This window comes from Miniopterus natalensis, chromosome 3 (genome assembly GCF_054644295.1).
Source record: "Miniopterus natalensis isolate mMinNat1 chromosome 3, mMinNat1.hap1, whole genome shotgun sequence".
Taxonomy (NCBI): Eukaryota; Metazoa; Chordata; class Mammalia; order Chiroptera; family Miniopteridae; genus Miniopterus; species Miniopterus natalensis.
Window position 1 is genome coordinate 40,211,436 of NC_142083.1, and position 17,829 is coordinate 40,229,264.

Here is a 17,829-nt window from a genome sequence, read left to right on the forward strand (position 1 = left end):
TCCACCCAGGCGGCGAACACCAGCCACGCGGGAGTAAACAGAAGAAACCAGCAGGACACGGAGCACCCTACACTGCAGCACCTGACCAAAAGAAATCCAGAACAGCACGCACAGCCCTATACTCTAGGGGCACAGGGCAGAAGCTCTTTTGTCCAAAAGGGTAAAGTAGGGAATAAAAAAATAACATGTCATTTTTAAACATTTTGCTTTAACTTAAAATCACAGCCAGCCACCTGGTAGTCTTTGAAGGCAGGGCTGCTGGTCGGAGTCCCTATCTTCTTTATTTTATCCACCATACTTAGCATGCTTCAGCTACAGTTTCTAGTGCTGTTTGTCTTAAACTGGAGCAAGAGCCCGAGAACACGTGAGTTTCCAGGTTTCCATAGAAGACTGGTGCCGTCTAAAGTTGAGTCTCTCCATACATTCTTCTGAAAAATCATATTAAGAAGGAAAGATAGTAAAAGCACCCAAGCCTACAACCTAAGCAGGAGACGGAACATATTTAATCACTGGACGGATGTGAGGGAGCAACCAGTGGAGGCCTGACGGGTCAGTGCTGGCGCCCACCTGGCAGAGTCAGGTTGGGATTATGCAGAAGAGAGGGAGGGGTACAAGAGGAGAGGGGACTCAGATCCCATCTGGTAAAGTAAACCCCAGGAAGCTGCTGAGAGGGGTCGGATACCTGGTGTATCGGAGAGCTGGCTACCGGGGAGCCAAGAGCCTGGGAAGTGCAGGCGCAGCGAGCGTGGCCGTCTCGGGCAGGGACCAATTCTGAGGGGAGCAGGTGACTAGCAGGTGTCTTGGGAAGGTGGATGGGAAAGGGAAAGGAGGAAGAAGAGGAAACGGTCTCCCCGAAACAACACAGTGTCACAGGATCATAAGACAGACCAGAGAGAAAGGAGCAGCACTTATTCAAGAAACTACACCTGAACTAAGTGCTCTTGAACTAAGAAATAAAATAAATTACCCCAATTCCACCCCCACAGATCACCTGCTACTGCGGGTCCAGGAAAGCTAACATATGTAAACATAAACAACAATAGAAAGAACCAGAATCAAAACAGTGTTAGAAAAGGAATTAAAAAAAATAGCAAGTGAGAATTCAAAACTTTTGGCAAATAAAAACATTCCCCTACTACGGGGGGAAAAAAGGGCAGAAGAAAACTGTAACATGATATTTCAACATGAATTAAATATAATTAAATCAGAACTGCTGATATAAAAAAATACCGTGAATCAAAAACTTAAAAACTCAGACACGGAATTAAGGGAAGAAACTAAAAGAAAAGAGAAAATCTCAGAAATGAATGGGTATTATATACAACTGAAGGTATATGAAAGCAGATAGAGACTAACAATGAAAACAGAGAAGATAATTGATTCAAAATAAAATATTAAAAAGTAAAAAGGATCAGAAGGAAATGGATAGAAACAAAAGATATGTAAATAAGGCTCAATAATATCAACAATTGAAGTCCCTGAAGAAGAAACACATAACAATAGAACATAAAATTTAAAACTATAATTTAAAGATCTCTGAAATAAAAGACCTCAATGTACAATGTGTATCTGGGGATACTGAGCCAGCATGGTTATCTCTTAGACTTTAGATAATAAAAATAGTGATAATAAAAATCTTCTGGGCCTCTAGGCAAAAGGACCAAGCCACTTCAAAACGAAATAAAATCAGGTTGACATTAAACTTATCCACAGTAACATATAAACCGGAGTGGGGTGACAGTTTCAACAAAGTCAAGGAAAGGCAGCACGAGACAGGAATTTTCTATCAGTTCAACTGTTTATCAGTCCTCAAGGTTATAGAAAATGTTTTAATAGATGTGCAAGAATTCTAAGAATCCTGAGAAATCTATTAAAGAATGGTTTTTCCAACTAAGAGATAACTGAGAACACTTTAGAAATGGGCAAATGGTGAACATGTGACATATTGTAGGTCTGAGACTAAAACAAAATTGTGGATGAGCACAGACAAGCAGTATTACATATATCACATGCTCTGACAAAGTAGAATTCACACAACTAAAGATAAAACTGGCAGAGAAGGGCGAGAGCCGGCAAAGTTGAATAAGCTAGTTGATTTCCTTAGAGGTAATAAGTGGGAGTCAAAGATGCCGACAAACCCAAGAGTAGAACCTGAGTTTTAAAAAAGGAACTGAGTGGATTATATAAAGATAGTAGTATAATGGTGAACACTGGAATAAAATATAAATCATTCTAAATATTAAAAGGACAAACAAAAGGTCAAAGATAAAAGTAAATATAACACAAAGTAATATGACAAAACTAAGAATAAAAATGCCAGTCATAGCAATGCACATAAACCCATCTACTAAAATAAAATGTGTTTTGACTGGATTGTAAAGAGAAACCTAACGCGGCACCTAACCATTACATAATACACATTCTTTCTCAGTCCACACGGCCTAGACACCAAGAAAGGCTTGGTGTGGGCCCAAGTCTCAAATTTAAAAGAACTGAAATAAGTATGTTCCCTGACCAAAACAGAATTAAAGTAGAAATCAATAATATCATTAGAGAAAACTTGAAATATTTGGAAATTAAGCAATATACTTCTAAATACATGGGTCAAAAAAGAAATCACCATTTTCACCATTTCCACCATTATACTTTGTAATAATTTCGACATAAATTCTACCTTGTCAGATGCCAAGATTGCAATTTCAGCTTTTTTTTAGGTTTTAAAAAAGACTTAATTTTTTTTGTTTTGTTTTACTGAGAAATAACTGACATGCATTGTTGTATAAGTTTAAGGTGTAGCGTATGATGACTTGATTTATATACGTTGTGAAATGATTACCACAGTAGGTTCAGCTAACAGTCATATTCTCATAAGGATATAATAAAAAGAAATGAGAAAAGAATAATGGAAAAAATTATTTTTATTTGCAGGTAAAACTGTTATACTTTGCTGTACTAGCACTTATCAAAGACAGTAATACAATGTCTACAGAATACTGAGGAGAAAAGATTTGACAAGAATTCTTTGTCAAATTATTAGTATTTATGTTTGGAGGTAATAGAAAGGTATTTTTTCATATTCAAAGACTAAAAACTCACCATTTATGTACCTTTACTAAAAATTACTTTAAAATATTAACCAACCCATCAAAAGATTGATTAAAATTAGGGACTGAAGGACAGGAAAGATATGTAATAAAAGAAGTGTTGGTAATATTAAAGGTAATTAAACATACATATAAATCTGTATATATCTGTACATACAGGTATATATAATATATATATAAACATACAGATATATAATTTCTCTATATGTGATTACAAAGCTGGATGCAGAAGAAAAAACTCTTCTGGAAAAGAGGAGTTAAGAGATTTACGATGTTATATTTCAGAACGCTGGGTCTGTGATGTCAGACTGAATGATCAAACACTTGAAAGTAGAAAATAGGCAGGAAAATATTGATCATGAAAATAAACACACAAAATTTTCTTTGGGTACTTCTGCTTCCAGCCAAGACTGAGTAACAAGCAGGCTGGACTTAGTCTCCTACTTAAAACCACCCAAAGAAAAATAGACAGAATATTTTTAAAAAAGTAGTTTTCAAAACAATGGACATCAACCAAAAGACAGTGGTTCCTGAGTGATACAAACAAAGGAAGTGAGCCCTACCTTTGTCCTAACTTACTATCTTGAGAGCCTGTGCAGGGAAGGGCGCTGAGGCACAGCCCAGTGGACTCCCTGAGTTCAAGAGCCAGAACTGAGAGTCCAGGGAGACCAAGAGCGCTAAAGATTATAGGACAGGGTGCCAGAGAAGAGAAAACTGCTCAGAAAGAGATTTGCAAAGGGTCCCCCAAGAGTATCACAGTGCTAGTAAGAGCTTAAAACAAAGCGGTAGCACAAAATTTTCACTAAAAAGGAAATATTATTCAATGATAATAATAAAACTAGTATTTTAAAGTGGGTCTAAGAGGAATTGATAACTAGGCAACTTATTGAAACCTCTGGTGCTCCCAGCACAGCCAATTCTTGTTTTTCACTGGTTACTGGCATTCCGATTTCATGAGACCTTTCTGAAATTTTCAAAAACTACCATCACCTTGAAAATGGTATTTCCAAGTAAATATCTGACTGGAAAAAAGTTGCAGACCTCTGGGCACAGATCACGTGTTTCTGGCATTTGGCTGTCCACGTGTTTCTGCTGCTTCGGAAAAGAGGCTCCAGATGTCAATGTGACCGATGGCTTTCTGGGTCAGCAGGCAGGGGTGCCAGATGCCCTGCCACGGATACTAAATGAAGGCCTGCCTGATGCTATGAGAAGCATCAACTTCACCAGGGAGAGGGGACTAAATCACTTGTTTCAGGATCTTTTTATCAAGAAAGGGGAGCAGAATGAGAGTGGTTCTTCACTTACTAAAGGAAAATTTGCTGGATCTCCAGAGGAAAGGCTTAAAATGCTTGATTAAACACTGGACAGCAATTTTACTTTTTTAAAAAAATAGAAAAGGAACATGTACTTCCTCATGGCTTAATGGACTTGGACAATATTTTTTACCATATCTTTTGGGTAGAGCCCTGCAGTCAACGTTATGCATGTTCCTCAAGATTCAGAAGGGCAGCAACAGAAGAATTAGGAAAGATCATCAAGAGCAAAGATGTGTCACTGGAGACCCAGGCTAAGGTCATCTACACCATCATACTCCCAAGTACTAGTGTGGATACAAAAACTGGACAGTGAAGAAGGCTGATAGGGAAAAAAATGGATTCATCTGAAATATGGTGTTGGAGGAGAGCTCTACGGGTACCCTGGATGCCGGAAAAACAAACATGTGGGTCCCAGAGCAGATGCAGCCTGAACCATGGCTGGAGGCAAAAACGGCAAAACTGAAGCTATTCGAATCACTTTGGGCACATCATGGGAAGGAAGAGGTCTTTGCAAAAGACAACGATGCTGGGAAAAACAGAAGGCAGCAGGGAGAGAGGGCTATTAAATATGAGAGGGACTGACTATATAAAAGAAGCCTTAGGCTGCTGAGGACAGACCATTGCGGATACCACTCATTCATAGAGTTGCCAGGAGTCAGAGCTGACTCAACAACACGTCACACACACAATCACATAGAAAAAAAGTGCAGCCAATGTCTAATATTACAAAAATAAATTCTATCTAAATTTTTGTGCCTATGTTTCGGTACCTTTTCCTGTAAGTTCATATCTTTCAGTCTTAAAGAGGCTTATGATTCAAAAACTTGAAAAAAAATTTACAGTATTTCCAAAGGCATTTCTTTTTTTTAAAAAAATTATTAGCTGAACTACCATTTTCACGCACAAGCTATCATTCTCACTCAGCTGAGTCAAGCTGTTCCTGGAGTGTCTGTCCTGGGAGGAAAAACCGAAAGATGCACAGGTACCTGATGGTTTTCCACACGTCGAAGCCGTCCAGAGGTTTGGTACCATTCGTGCTGCCCCCGGCCAGCTTCACCAGCGTTGGCAACCAGTCGGAAATGTGGATGAGCTCCCGGTTCTTCACGCCCTTCTGCTTCAGCAAGGGGCTGGCCACGAAGCCCACCCCGCGAACGCCTCCTTCCCACAGGCTCCACTTTCTTCCTCGAAGGGGCCAGTTATTGCCCCCGGCCAAAGTCTGCCCGCCGTTATCTGAAACACAATTAGGTGCTGGTGTGAGGACAATGTTTAAGAACAGAAGACTTCTATGTGTGTTGTTATTAAATGGTGCTTAAGAACTAAAAGAGATAACTCCTCCTTTCCCTCTCCTGTACCAACTCCCCTTTTCCCACTTGAAACTCCCCTCCATCACACAGACATACTCAGAGCGCAGAGTGGCACAGACCTGACACAAGACCAACCAATCCTCTGTGGACAGGGCCACTAAAAAACAAAGATGCCTCCTGAGGGTGACTGCTTGGGGCGGAGCCTGTGCTAATCAGTACACTGGGTTTCAAACGCATGTGTGCAGCTTGGTGTCACAGAAGAGAATGAATCCAAGGAAGCTGAGCCCTGCTGGTATGTGAAAAGAAATCTGTGAGTAAGTTTCACTTAGCGACTTAAAGCTCCTCACAGGTGGGGACAGCAGATCTCTTTATATTCCTCCTGGAAAAGTTTTCTAACATTTAAACTGGTAACTGAAGTAACACTCTACTCCCTGGTGACTTGAACTCTTTCTTAAGTGTGAAAGTTGAAGATTTCTCCAGTGGGCTAAAGGTCTCTGTAAACAGAGCAGTTGGGTGGAAAAAATAATTGCAAGAAAAATTCCTCCCTTCTCGACAGGATGATGGCAAAACAAAAAGCCTCATCATGTGCTGTGCCAGGGGAGAGAGGGTTTTCTTCCAACACAGCTGGAGGAATGGAGGACACTGGTGAAGCCAGAGAGGAGTTACAAGAGCGACAGAAGTTAAGTATTCTGCCAGCCGGTTAGGGCCCAGAGTTAGAAATTAGGTTGGGCTGTAGAAAGTTTAGTGATATTTCTTGTGTAGTGAGGTTTAGAATCATATTATCTTCAAAAGTATCCACACGCTTACATGACGTTAGAGATATATTTTAAATAACACTTATTTGCATGTGTATGATACTTTAAACATTTTTTCAAAACCACTGTTATCCAAATGAACCACATGAGGGCAGTAATACAGACCTGCTCTACAGAACCTTACGAATAAAAATCTAACACAGAAATGAAGATCTATCAAAGCCACAGGACACACATGGAAGGAAAGAGAACTAATATGTGTTAAGCAAGCACCTACTATGCGCCAGGCACCACTTTAATTTCACATTATTTCTCATGTTATCTGGAGTCTTAGATAGGAAGCCTGATGCCAGCCACTCACTAGCTGTGTGAGGTGGGACAACAGGCTGCCTCACTTTATCTTTAGTGTGGAGATAGTAATTGCTATCTCACATATTATGGTGACAATTAAATGACACCATTATAACCATTGCTTGGTTGGGTGCCCGGCACAACCTAAGTACTAAATAAGTACTAAATAAATGATAGCTAATATTTTAACAACTCAGATAGTCCAGTGTTATAACCATTTCGTTGCTTAACAAACGAGATGTGAAAAGGCTGAACCAATAAGTGGCAAACTGAGGATTCAAACAAGGTCTGTGCGGCTCTCCAGGAACCGTATGCTCCCAGAGTGCCATGCTCCCGATGTCCTTGACCTAGTGAGGGCTTTAGGCCTTAGGCCACAGAAAGCTTCCGTTCCCTATGCAAACCATATGCAGTCAACCTCAGCAAGCTGTACACTCTTCCTATGACAGCAGGAGAGCTTCTTCAAGGCAATCGTTCCCTTTGGAGGAGAACCACCTTTGTTGCTGGTGGGTAAGAAATTCAAGGATCTCCTGCCAAGGCAGCTCCTGAGTAAGCCCTTCACACATCCCGTCCTCGGTTGTTCTCTGCTCCGTGAAGGGAGGGAGAAGAGCCTAAAGCTGGATGAGATGAAGGTAACAATTCTTCAACTCCAGGGGGGGCGACAGTCAATTTCACCTGCTGTCACAGACTTACAGGAACCTCTCCTTACACCTCACATCTCTTCTTGACAAAAATCCAAGGCCGAACAGTCACCTAAGCCAGTGCATTGAATACACACTGTGTTTCACATGAGCCGACGTGTATATTCACAACAAGGGCACCATCTTTAGATAGAGGGATTCCTCCATGTTCCTTACACTTCACAGAGTATGTCACCCATAACCAACACACCAAAATGTCAACGGTGCTGTTCATGTCATACAGAAATACATTGGGAAGAATTGCTTATATTCTACCCGGGAGAACAAGAATGGCAGAGACAGCACTATTATTTGCTCTGGATTGTTATAAATGACACTGGCTCCATGTCTGTAGAAGATGCCTGTTTTCTCCATTTTAAATAGATGCACTTTTGAGATATGTCAAATGTCTCTTTCAGTTGCACATATTTGTTAGTGTTCAATACAAAAACGCTGGATAATGATGGTGGTGGAAATACGAGTGAAGATGTGGGGAAAAGGGCGGCTGCATCTGGAATCGGGTTCCAGGAGCAGCCCTTACGTATGACTTAGAAAGGAAAATACTCTAGGCTGGAAAGAGAACTTGGCCGCCGTCGCTACTGTAGGAGCTGGAAGGTGCGTCCTCTAGTATTCGGGGAGGGCGCTCCGCGGCGAGTGTTACTGTTTTTGCCATTAGCTCAGCGTGATGTTTTTGCCATCAGCAATGATAAACCATTCTATGGCCAGTTATCAGTGTGGCTTCCTCCACATTTCTTGAGAGCACTCCAGAGATAAAACACCGGCAATTCACACCTGTGACTTGCTCTCTTGGGCTTCCCAGTCACAGAGCCAACTGGACACTTGGCTACGGGAAGAGGGCAATTTAGCTTTGTGGGGCGAGGGGGGGCGGGTGGGGGGGCCGTGTCTCCACAGGCAGCACCGGGCTGACGGCTGCCACTGATTAGAAAAGGGGCAGAACCCACTACAGGCTTAGGCTTTTGAGAAGCAGGGTGCTGTCCATCAGTTCTAGCACAGTCTCCCCGGTATTTCAAGGAGCTGGACACAAAACTGATCAGGGTAACAGCTAGAATCAAAGAAGCTCATCTGAAACAAGGTAGAAAGGGGGCTTCCTATATTGCTCACTTAAGTCTGACATAAATTAAAAGGGGCCAATTGTATTGTGAAAGACAGTAATTAGTCTTTTGGGGGTGATTACTCTGTGGAGTATACAGAAGTTGAATTACAATGGAACTTATCTAGTGTTATGTACCAATTTATGTATGTATCACCTTATGTATTGTTATATACCAATTTTATCTCAATAAAAAAAAATTAAAAATATAATGGAACCACCACCATTTCAAACATGTTTCTTTTCATTTCCCCTCCTAATTTTCTTTGGGCAAAAATTAATTTTTGTTCTTGTTAAGAATTAATTTTCACGAGAAAATTTTCTTGTGTCATTTCCTGACTGACTTATTAAAAAAACTTCCAAATCCGAATAAGATGACTCCAACTAGTAAAAAGGAAACTATGAAACATTTTTTTCAGGGAAATGATTTTTCAGCAATGTTTTTTGGCAGAGGGAAAGGCTAATTATAAAACCTTTGCTGTCCAGAAAAGAAATGTCAAAACAAAACAAATGCTGTCATATACAGATGGTAAATTTCACTTTATTATTCATTATTGAACAAAAATAACTGTCAAAAAGTCACGGAAAAACATCAGTTAGCCAAAGATCTGAGCAAAAGCATTAAGTATACGACAATGAAGCCTCATCCATATCCAGCTGATAAAAATTGAGATGGAACCGTGACAACATTGGCTTTCAGGACTACTCCCCACACGAGGCAATGTTGTGGCTGGGCTATGGCTGCCTGCCCTGAACCGTCAGCATATATCTCCCTCTCACTGCCCCCCAGGGATCTTTTAACCTGGCTTCCCCAACACATCCTCTGCACTCTGCTCTGGGGATCATGAAAGGAAAAGCAGGGAATGCCCCCGCAGCCTTGCACCCGGGCCGGGACTTCCCTCTGAACAGGGAAGTGTGACAGATGAGTAGATGTGTTTTCAAATACCATGAAGCCTCTTTGTACAAACAAAGGGCCTGCTTGGTGATGATGGTTGCTTCTTTTAGACTATTTTTTTACGTGACTAAAATGTAAATTGGAGAGTTAACATGTATCTTAGCAGTTTGTCTAGAACATGGGTGGGGAACCTTTTTTCTGCCAAGGGTCATTGGGATATTTATAACAACATTTGAGGGCCATACAAAATTATCAACTTAAAAATCAGCATGCTATATTTGGTCAAACATTTAATTAACTCACCCCTAATGTGATGGCTGGAATTGCTTCTCTTCGGTGAGACCTTGGCAGGGCCAGACCAAATGATTTCATGGGCCCTATACAGCCCCTGGGCCTGATGTTCCCCACCCCTGGTCTAAAGGGTTAGGTAAATTCCATTTCCTCTAACTAAAAGATTTTTGAGACCATATCTACCCAGATACTCAATTCACAGCCTGATGCTCTTTTCCTCTTGCTCTACATTCAGCCCTTTCTGATAGGATGTGCATTCATTTCTGCCAAGTGTGTCTTTCCAGGGGGTTCCAACCCAGCCCCACTGCCATGGGTCTGCCCTTCCCCTCACCTGGTCTCCCCTAAGGTAACCTACAGGCTGCTTCACGCTGCTGTCAGAGGCATCTTTGTGAAGCCCCAAACCAACAGGCCACATCCATGTTTAAAGACCTCTGATTGCTTTCCAAACAGCAAAAAGTTCCAACTTCTGCCCAACATAGAGAATCCTTTACATCTGGACCGACCTACTTTTGGAGCATCAACTCCTGCCCTTCCCCATAAAAAATGCCCGGGGCTTCACGCAGAACTAACCTCTCCCTGTTGATGGACAGGTTCACGCTGACGTTGCCTTTGTACATATTGGTTTCTTTGCCTAAAAAGTTCGTCTTCCCCTTCTCTCCTGCCGGACTTAAATTTTCAGTCCCAGGTTAAATGTCACACCTTGGGTGAACTTTTCAGTTACGTCCCAGTCTTTCTCTCTCCTCTGTACTTCTACCACACTTTCTAACCACCTTTCTATCGCACTTATCTCGGTCTTATCTTATCTACACTTATCCCACTTACCTCTGTACGTTGGTTAGTGGTTCGGGGATCTGTCTTCCCTTCTATCTCTGCCTCTTAAGGGCAAGAACAAGTCCCATTCTTCTTTGCATTCCCAGGACCTAGCCCAGGTTGCCAAAGACAGAGCTTAAATATTTGGGGGGAACAAAAAAAGGTGGAGAAAAGGCCTCTAAAAGTACAGACTGAAGACACTAAAAATTAACTCTGATTACTGCACAGCTTTTCCTGAGCCGTCAGCTGACCACTCCGTGACCTTGATTTTTAGGAAGCTGTTCTGCACTCAGAGACTCATTTTATAGGACACTGGCAAGTGGGGCACTCTTGGAACCCTGTGAGAATTTAAGCAAAAGTCAGAATTGTTTGTCCGATCTGGCGCCTGGTCAGTTGCAATGAAGTCAAAGGGGTTGTTCGAGAGCACTGAGCATTGGAGGAAGCACTGGTCCCAGCCTGGAAGAGAGTCACACTCGCCCCTTTAACAAATCTTTCTGGAGTTCCTGCCAAATACCAGGGGCCACTCTAGCTGGCAGCAGACATGACAGACAGGGTTCCTTCTCTCTTGGAGCGAGCAGAAGGAGAGGTACGATCTCTCTATTCGTGGCAGATGGTAACTGGCCTCTCGGAGAAGCTGCCGCCAGAATGACAGGACAGAACCAACCACCATCAGAGAGACAGGAGCCCAGCTCAGGGAGAGCAGGCTCAGGACCTTATTCAATTACACGTGAGCTGGTGGGGCATTCTGTGTCAGGCCTCTTCTTAATTAAATACTAAATTAGCTATACTCCTAAGAACACTCTGTCGTCAGACTTAAGGAAAACTTGAGCTGCACGATGCCTGCATATAAAAAAGAAAATGTCTAGCTGTTTCATGACTATCATCATTTTTCTCTATCATCTCTACTGCCCCCTGTCTAATGTCACTGAAATTTATTCAAGGGATAGGAGTTAAATGCTGTGAGTCTGGGAAGGTTACTCTATCTCTGAGCCTGTTTCCTCGTCCAAAAAACGAGGATGACAGCGGTGCCCGCCCTAATGTAGTGCCTGGCACAGAAGTGGCGCCCAGCAAATCTCAGCCCTTTTCATTAATGATAATCACCGGCAGCAGCACCCCGATATGCAGCACAGGACAGGAGCCCATCGGGGTGTTCATGAAACATAGATGGAGGTATTACAGCCGCGTGCTGAACACCATGCTTCATAAGAAGAAGGCTGTCTAAGCACAGAGCCCCTCTGGGTTGCGTTCCCTTCTCTGTCGGTAATTTCTTGAGAGTCAAGAAATGAATGGTGAGCGGTTTTGTCGTTATTCTTGGGGCAGAGCCAGGGTGACTCCATTCTGTTTCCATGAGTTTAAATGAAATACATCAGTTATTAAAGAAAGCGGTACAACAGCCGTAGCCTGTGATTCAAATTAAATGTCAGAAACGGAATCTTTATTCAGACAGTCATTTGAATATTTGAAGGGGCTTTAAATGGTATGAAACATTCTGGGCAGATAATGCTCTGACCCCCAGCTCCCAGTCTGACACCGATCAGACTTTGCATCTTGATTCGAGGCATCAGCGTGGGCAGCCCCCCTGCTGCGCCAGCCCTGGGAGGGCCCTGCGGAGTGAAGCTGGCAGCCAGGCCCCACGTAACCGATGCAGCCACCAAAAGAGTTGACGATACAGAAAGACGGGTGCAGGGAAAGGGCAAATCAGCAAGAACGGGGACTAAAAAGAAAAAGATCACATAGGGTTGTAGTAAAAGACTGCCCCATTTTAACGGGGCTAATGTCATTGCTTAGAGTAATGACACACCAATGGGATTTTATCTCCCCTTTAACATTTATTAAGGATAAAGAGACTCAAAAGTCTGTTGAAAGATTGAAAACATTTGGTCTCTAAAAGTTAAAACGGAACTGGGAAATGGAAGACAGTGTCCTAATTTATTATATATCAGTAGGCAAACAACTGAACTTTTTCTCCAACTGAAAGCATAGGTGGTCACCGATCTTGGAGATCCTTTAATGAAAGTCATAAAGTAAATACAAAATGTTTAGTTACTCTCACTTAGGAGACATGGGTGATGCCAGGTTTGATCTGAGATTCTAGATCCCCTAACAAATGCCACGGAAGCCCCGTGTTTGGAGGATTTGGGGCCAGCAAAAGTACATGTTTGTTTGTCTTATTTTACAAATAAAGTCCTCCTTGCTTTCCCTGCAGTTTGATCCTGAAAGAATGCTTAATATACGTATTTTTAACTAATGAAATTATGAACTTCAGGGCAAACTAAAATTATCTGGTACCCTGAGGGAGTATCACAGTTTACTCACAAATTATTTGGCTCCCCTTCCAGATCTGAAACCCTTTAAGTGGCCAGATAGTGTTTTACCAGACAGCTGTTTATCTGTGAGGAATGTCAATCCAGAAGTGATTGATAAAAAAGGTATCACAGTGGTGCTTTAGAGCATGGCAGGTTCAAGGACAGGAGAAAAGTGAAAATACCATCAAGAGATAGAAGAAAGTAGAATTGTGGATTCAAAATAACTAAGTGTACTCACTACTTGTATGGTGAGAAAGATGGGAATTCAGGTCAATGATTTTTCAGAGAATTAAACTAGAGAAAGCTCACATATTCTCTTTGGGCAAGCATCAACTACTTTAATTTACCTTTATGTTTCCAAATAGGTAATACAAGTTAAATGTTCTGAATTTACCCTTGAAGCAGAAACATTTTATTGGATTTCTACTTTATGAGTAGTAAGATAACCTTTTAGGGTTACTCAGAAAAATCAATAAACCAAACTGAGTAAACGTCTGACTCTTCCTTTCACATGAACACTTAGGGGCCATTGTAGGATATTTAATTTGGTCTAATTTCAATATTGTTGTCTCAGAGAATAGAGAGGTGAGGAGACGGAGAGAGAAAGGAGAAGAGCTGGTTGGTGGAGCAGTCAGAACACACATACTACTTATCAATTACGTTCACCATCTTATATGTGTGGTGTCCCAAAACAATTACAGTAGTAACATCAAAGATCACTGATCACCATAAAAATATAATATATAACAAATATTCACAGGTGAGGGCTTTAGGTCGTGAACTTCTTTTGGGGGAGAAAAGGGAACATTGTTCTGCTTACCACAATCATAATGATCAAGTGAGATTTACCCTAGGATTGCAAGCAATTTTCAAACAGAATAACAAAGCTGAAAGAATTATACTATTGAACTTAAAGACTTACTATAAAGCTATGGAATAGGGAGCCTAGTAAAAGAACCATACTTAAGTGATCAGTCGATATTCAGCAAAGATGAAAAAAGGCGTTGCAACAAATGATTCTAGAGTAACTGGATATCTACAGGGCAGGGAAAAGAACCTTGACCAACCCTTATTTAACAACATACACAAAAATTAATTGAAAATGGATATTACAATACAACAGTAAAAAGAAAAAAAACAAACAATTAAAATATAGGCAAAGGATTTGAATAGATACTTCTCCAAAGAAGATATACAAATGTCCAACAAGCACATGAAAAATTGTTCAATATCATTAGTCATCAGGGGAATGCAAGTCATAAACCACAAGGAGATACTAATCACATTCATTAGGATGGTTACAATAAAAAAGACAGACAATGACAAGTGTTGAAGAAGATATAGAGAAATGGAACCCTACACTGCTGGAGGGAATGGAACATGGTGTAGCTGCTTTGGAATTGGTTTGGCAGTTCCTCAAACAGAGTTACCCTATATAGAGTTACCATATACCTAGAAATACCACTCCTAGGTATAGAGTCAAGAAAATACACACATATGTCTACACAAAAACTTATACATGAATGTTCACAGCATTATTCATAACAGTTCCCAAAACGGAAACACCCAATTGCCTTTTAATTTGTGAATGGATAAAGAATGTGGTATATTTTCAGCAATAAAGAGCAATACAAGAAATATTCCACAATAAAACGGAATGAAGTACTGTTATATACTACAACATGAATAAACTTTGAAAACACTATGGTAACTAAAGGAAGTCAACCATAAAAGGCCACACACTGTATTATTCCATTTATATTAAATGTCTAGAATAGGTAAATCTACAGAGACGGAAAGTAGATCAGTGGCTGCCAGGGCTGGGAGGAGGGGGGAATGCTAATGGATACAGGATTTTGGAGGGAGGTGGTAAAAATTAGATAATAGTGATGGATTGTACAACTTTGTGAATATACTAAAAACCAGCGAACTGTACACTTCAAAGGGTGAATTTTATGGTAACGTGAATTATATCTTAACAAAACAAAGCTGTATGAGAAAAAGATGGATCAAAGAAAAACATGAGAGAATATCTTTCTAGAAAAACACAAGAGAGTATCTTTGTGACTCAGAGATAGGCAAAGGTTTCTTAAAACCAACAGCTTTTTAAAAGTACATTTGGATATAAAAATTGATAAGACCCATAAGGGTGTAAGAGGATTCAGAGTGATGATAAAACTTCAAAAGCGGAATGAAGCGGCGGGAGGAGGCACGGCGCTGGTCAGCTGGCGGGCTCTCACTGCAGCTAAGCATCCTTTGTGTACTTTTTGTCCTTTGGATGAGAGGTGGGTTTAGAAGAGACTCTTCTTGGTGTTACAGGAATGCGCAGCATCTGCTTCATGGAAAGAGTCCAAGCTGCCCACCCCACGTACAGTTCAGGACGCAGGCAAGGATGCACCTCAGCACAACAGATGTGATTCTTCCCGACGGGGCATTCCGCTCCCTACCCTCGGTCTCAAAGCCCAGGGTTTCCAGGACATGTCAGATTCTTTGTTCTTGTTTTCACCAGTCCATCAAATTCACTTGGCCTTTTTTTTTTTTTTGAACAGCAGTGGATCCTTTCTGGAATCAACGTGTCTTCCTTGTGCAGACCCCTACTCCCATACCTCAATTTTTCATCAGGGCCCTTTGTTGTAAGCTGACCCTCAGGAACATCTGCCCGGCATGTGAGACTAGAATTCTTCTCTGAAAAGCTTTTTGTATGTACACAAAGAGCCTGCCTCATTGTTTATGCCATTTTTGGCTTCCTGCAAGTTTAAATATGGAATCAAGTGGAAAATGACTTCCAAATAGTTAGGAGATTATATGAATCTTTTCCATACTTCATGTAGTCAGTCATGAAGTTAGATTAACCCTATCGTGTATCAATGGTGTGCGTGTGATTTCCTTCATTTTTTCTTTTCTGATTTACATACAGTAAGACTCACTTGTCTTGGGATGCAGTTGTATGAATTTTAACAGATAGAGTCACATAACCAGAGTCACAATCAAGATACAGAATAGCTCCATCACCCCGGAGCCACTCCCCTGTGCTGCCTCTTTGCAGTCAAACCCTCCACCCCCAGCCGGAACCCCTGGCAACCACTGATGACGTTTTGCCCTGTCCAGAATGTCAAATAACAAGAATCATCCAGCGTGTGAGCTTCTGACTCTGGCTTCTTTCGTTTGCCATCACGCTGAGATCCATGTGCGCTAACGCGGGTACGAAGGGTCCGTTACGCTGCTGAGGAGTCGCCCACGGTAGAGTTGCGCCACGGTTTCATTTATCCTTCACTAGTTGAAGGATATTTGCATTTTTTCCAGTTTTTAGCAACTACCAATAAAGCTGCTATGAACACGTGGGCATAGGTTTTTATATAACGTTTTCATTTTTCTTGGGTTAGTCCCCACCACTGTGATTGCTGTTTTCAGGGCAGTTGTTCTTCCTCTTTGGTTTTCAGCAGTTTGATTACCATGCGAGTGTAGTTTTGGGGGTGTTTATCCTGAATGGATTTTACTGGGCGTCTTGAATCTAGGCATGTATCTTTTACCAAATCTGTGAAGTTTTCAGACATTATTCCTTCATATTTTTTTTTCTACACCAATATTTCTCCTGGGACTGTAATGACATAAATGTTAGACCTTTTGATATTGTTCCATGGGTCCCTCCCTGCAACTCAGTTCAACTCTTTCCTCTTTTTTTTCTCTCTTTCAGATTGTGTAATGTCTACTGATTAATCTTGAAGTTCATTGACTGTTCCTCTCTCATCTTCATTCTGATACTGGGACCACAGAGTAAATGTTTTTCTCTCTTTTTTTTAATCCTCCCCTGAGGATATTTTTCCATTGCTTTACAGAGAGAGTGGAAGGGGGGGAGAGAGAAACATCGATGTGAGAGAGACACATAGATTAGTTGCCCCCCGCATACACCCTGACCAGGCCAGGCATCGAGCCTGCAACTGAGGTACATGCCCTTGGCTAGAATCAAACCCGGGACCCTTTAGTCCGCAGGCTGACGCTCTAACCACTGAGCCAAACTGGCCAGGGTGAGTACATTTTTAATTTCAGTTACTGTATTTTTCAGTTCCAAACTTTCAATCTGGTCCTTTTTTCCCTATTTCTCTGCTGACAAGTTCTATTTTTCCATTCATATCAAGAGTGTTCAACTTTATCTTATGGTGAAGAGTTATAACCAACCCAGTTAGGTTCAGGCTCCAAGTTCTGTCTCCCCTCTGGACAGTGGTGCCGGTGTCCGCTTAGTTTCTGAAGCCTCTGCTATGCTGCCTGGGTTTGCCCAGCGTGTGCAGCATGTGGGGGTTAGTCTGGAGCCTGGGCTGCTGAGTTCTTGACGCCTTTGCTTTGCTTCCCGGGTCTGTGTGGCACATGTGCACTCGGAGGTGAGGATGGGACTTACGTCGGCTCACACATAGAATCAGGGGACCCTCTTCTCCAGCTCTCTCCAATCTGAGAGTCCTCCAAACTTTCCAGTCCTCAGGGTTCCTTTTCTCCTGATTCCTCTGGTCATAAAGACAGGTTTCTCTCAGGTTTTAGCTTCCTAGTCTATCATGCACTTCTGCACAACTGAGGCAGCCTTTGGGAGCAAAGCAGCAAAAGAAAAGAGATGTAAAACAACAGGATTCTCCCACACTCTTTGGACAAAAGCTGCTCCTTTTCCCTGGCCCTCTGGTCAGAGAGAACCTTCTCTTGGGGTTTTAGGTGGCCAAACCCCCACCACAAAAGCAAAGCAAATCTTCAGTGGGGACTGGCGTTGAGGCAGGGTTGGGAGAGAAGAGAGAGAGAAAAGAAACAGGCAAATGGGAAGTCCCCTAGAATCTCCAGCCAAGGACCCCTTTCCCAAACCAGGGAAATCACGAGTTTCACGCGGCGACTTTGCTGCCAAGGCCTGCTGCATCATTCCCTAAGAATGTAA

The 17,829-nt window shown here is 41.8% G+C and overlaps 1 protein-coding gene across 1 annotated transcript in view; it reads right to left on the bottom strand.

Moving 5' to 3' along the window:
• Positions 1-17,829, bottom strand: part of ARSB (arylsulfatase B) — a 115,669-nt gene that overhangs the window by 54,045 nt on the left and 43,795 nt on the right. Inside the window, exon 5 of the mRNA XM_087815429.1 lies at positions 5,407-5,650. Coding sequence (XP_087671555.1) covers positions 5,407-5,650 — 244 coding nt within the window. The remainder of the gene's footprint in view (positions 1-5,406; positions 5,651-17,829) is intronic.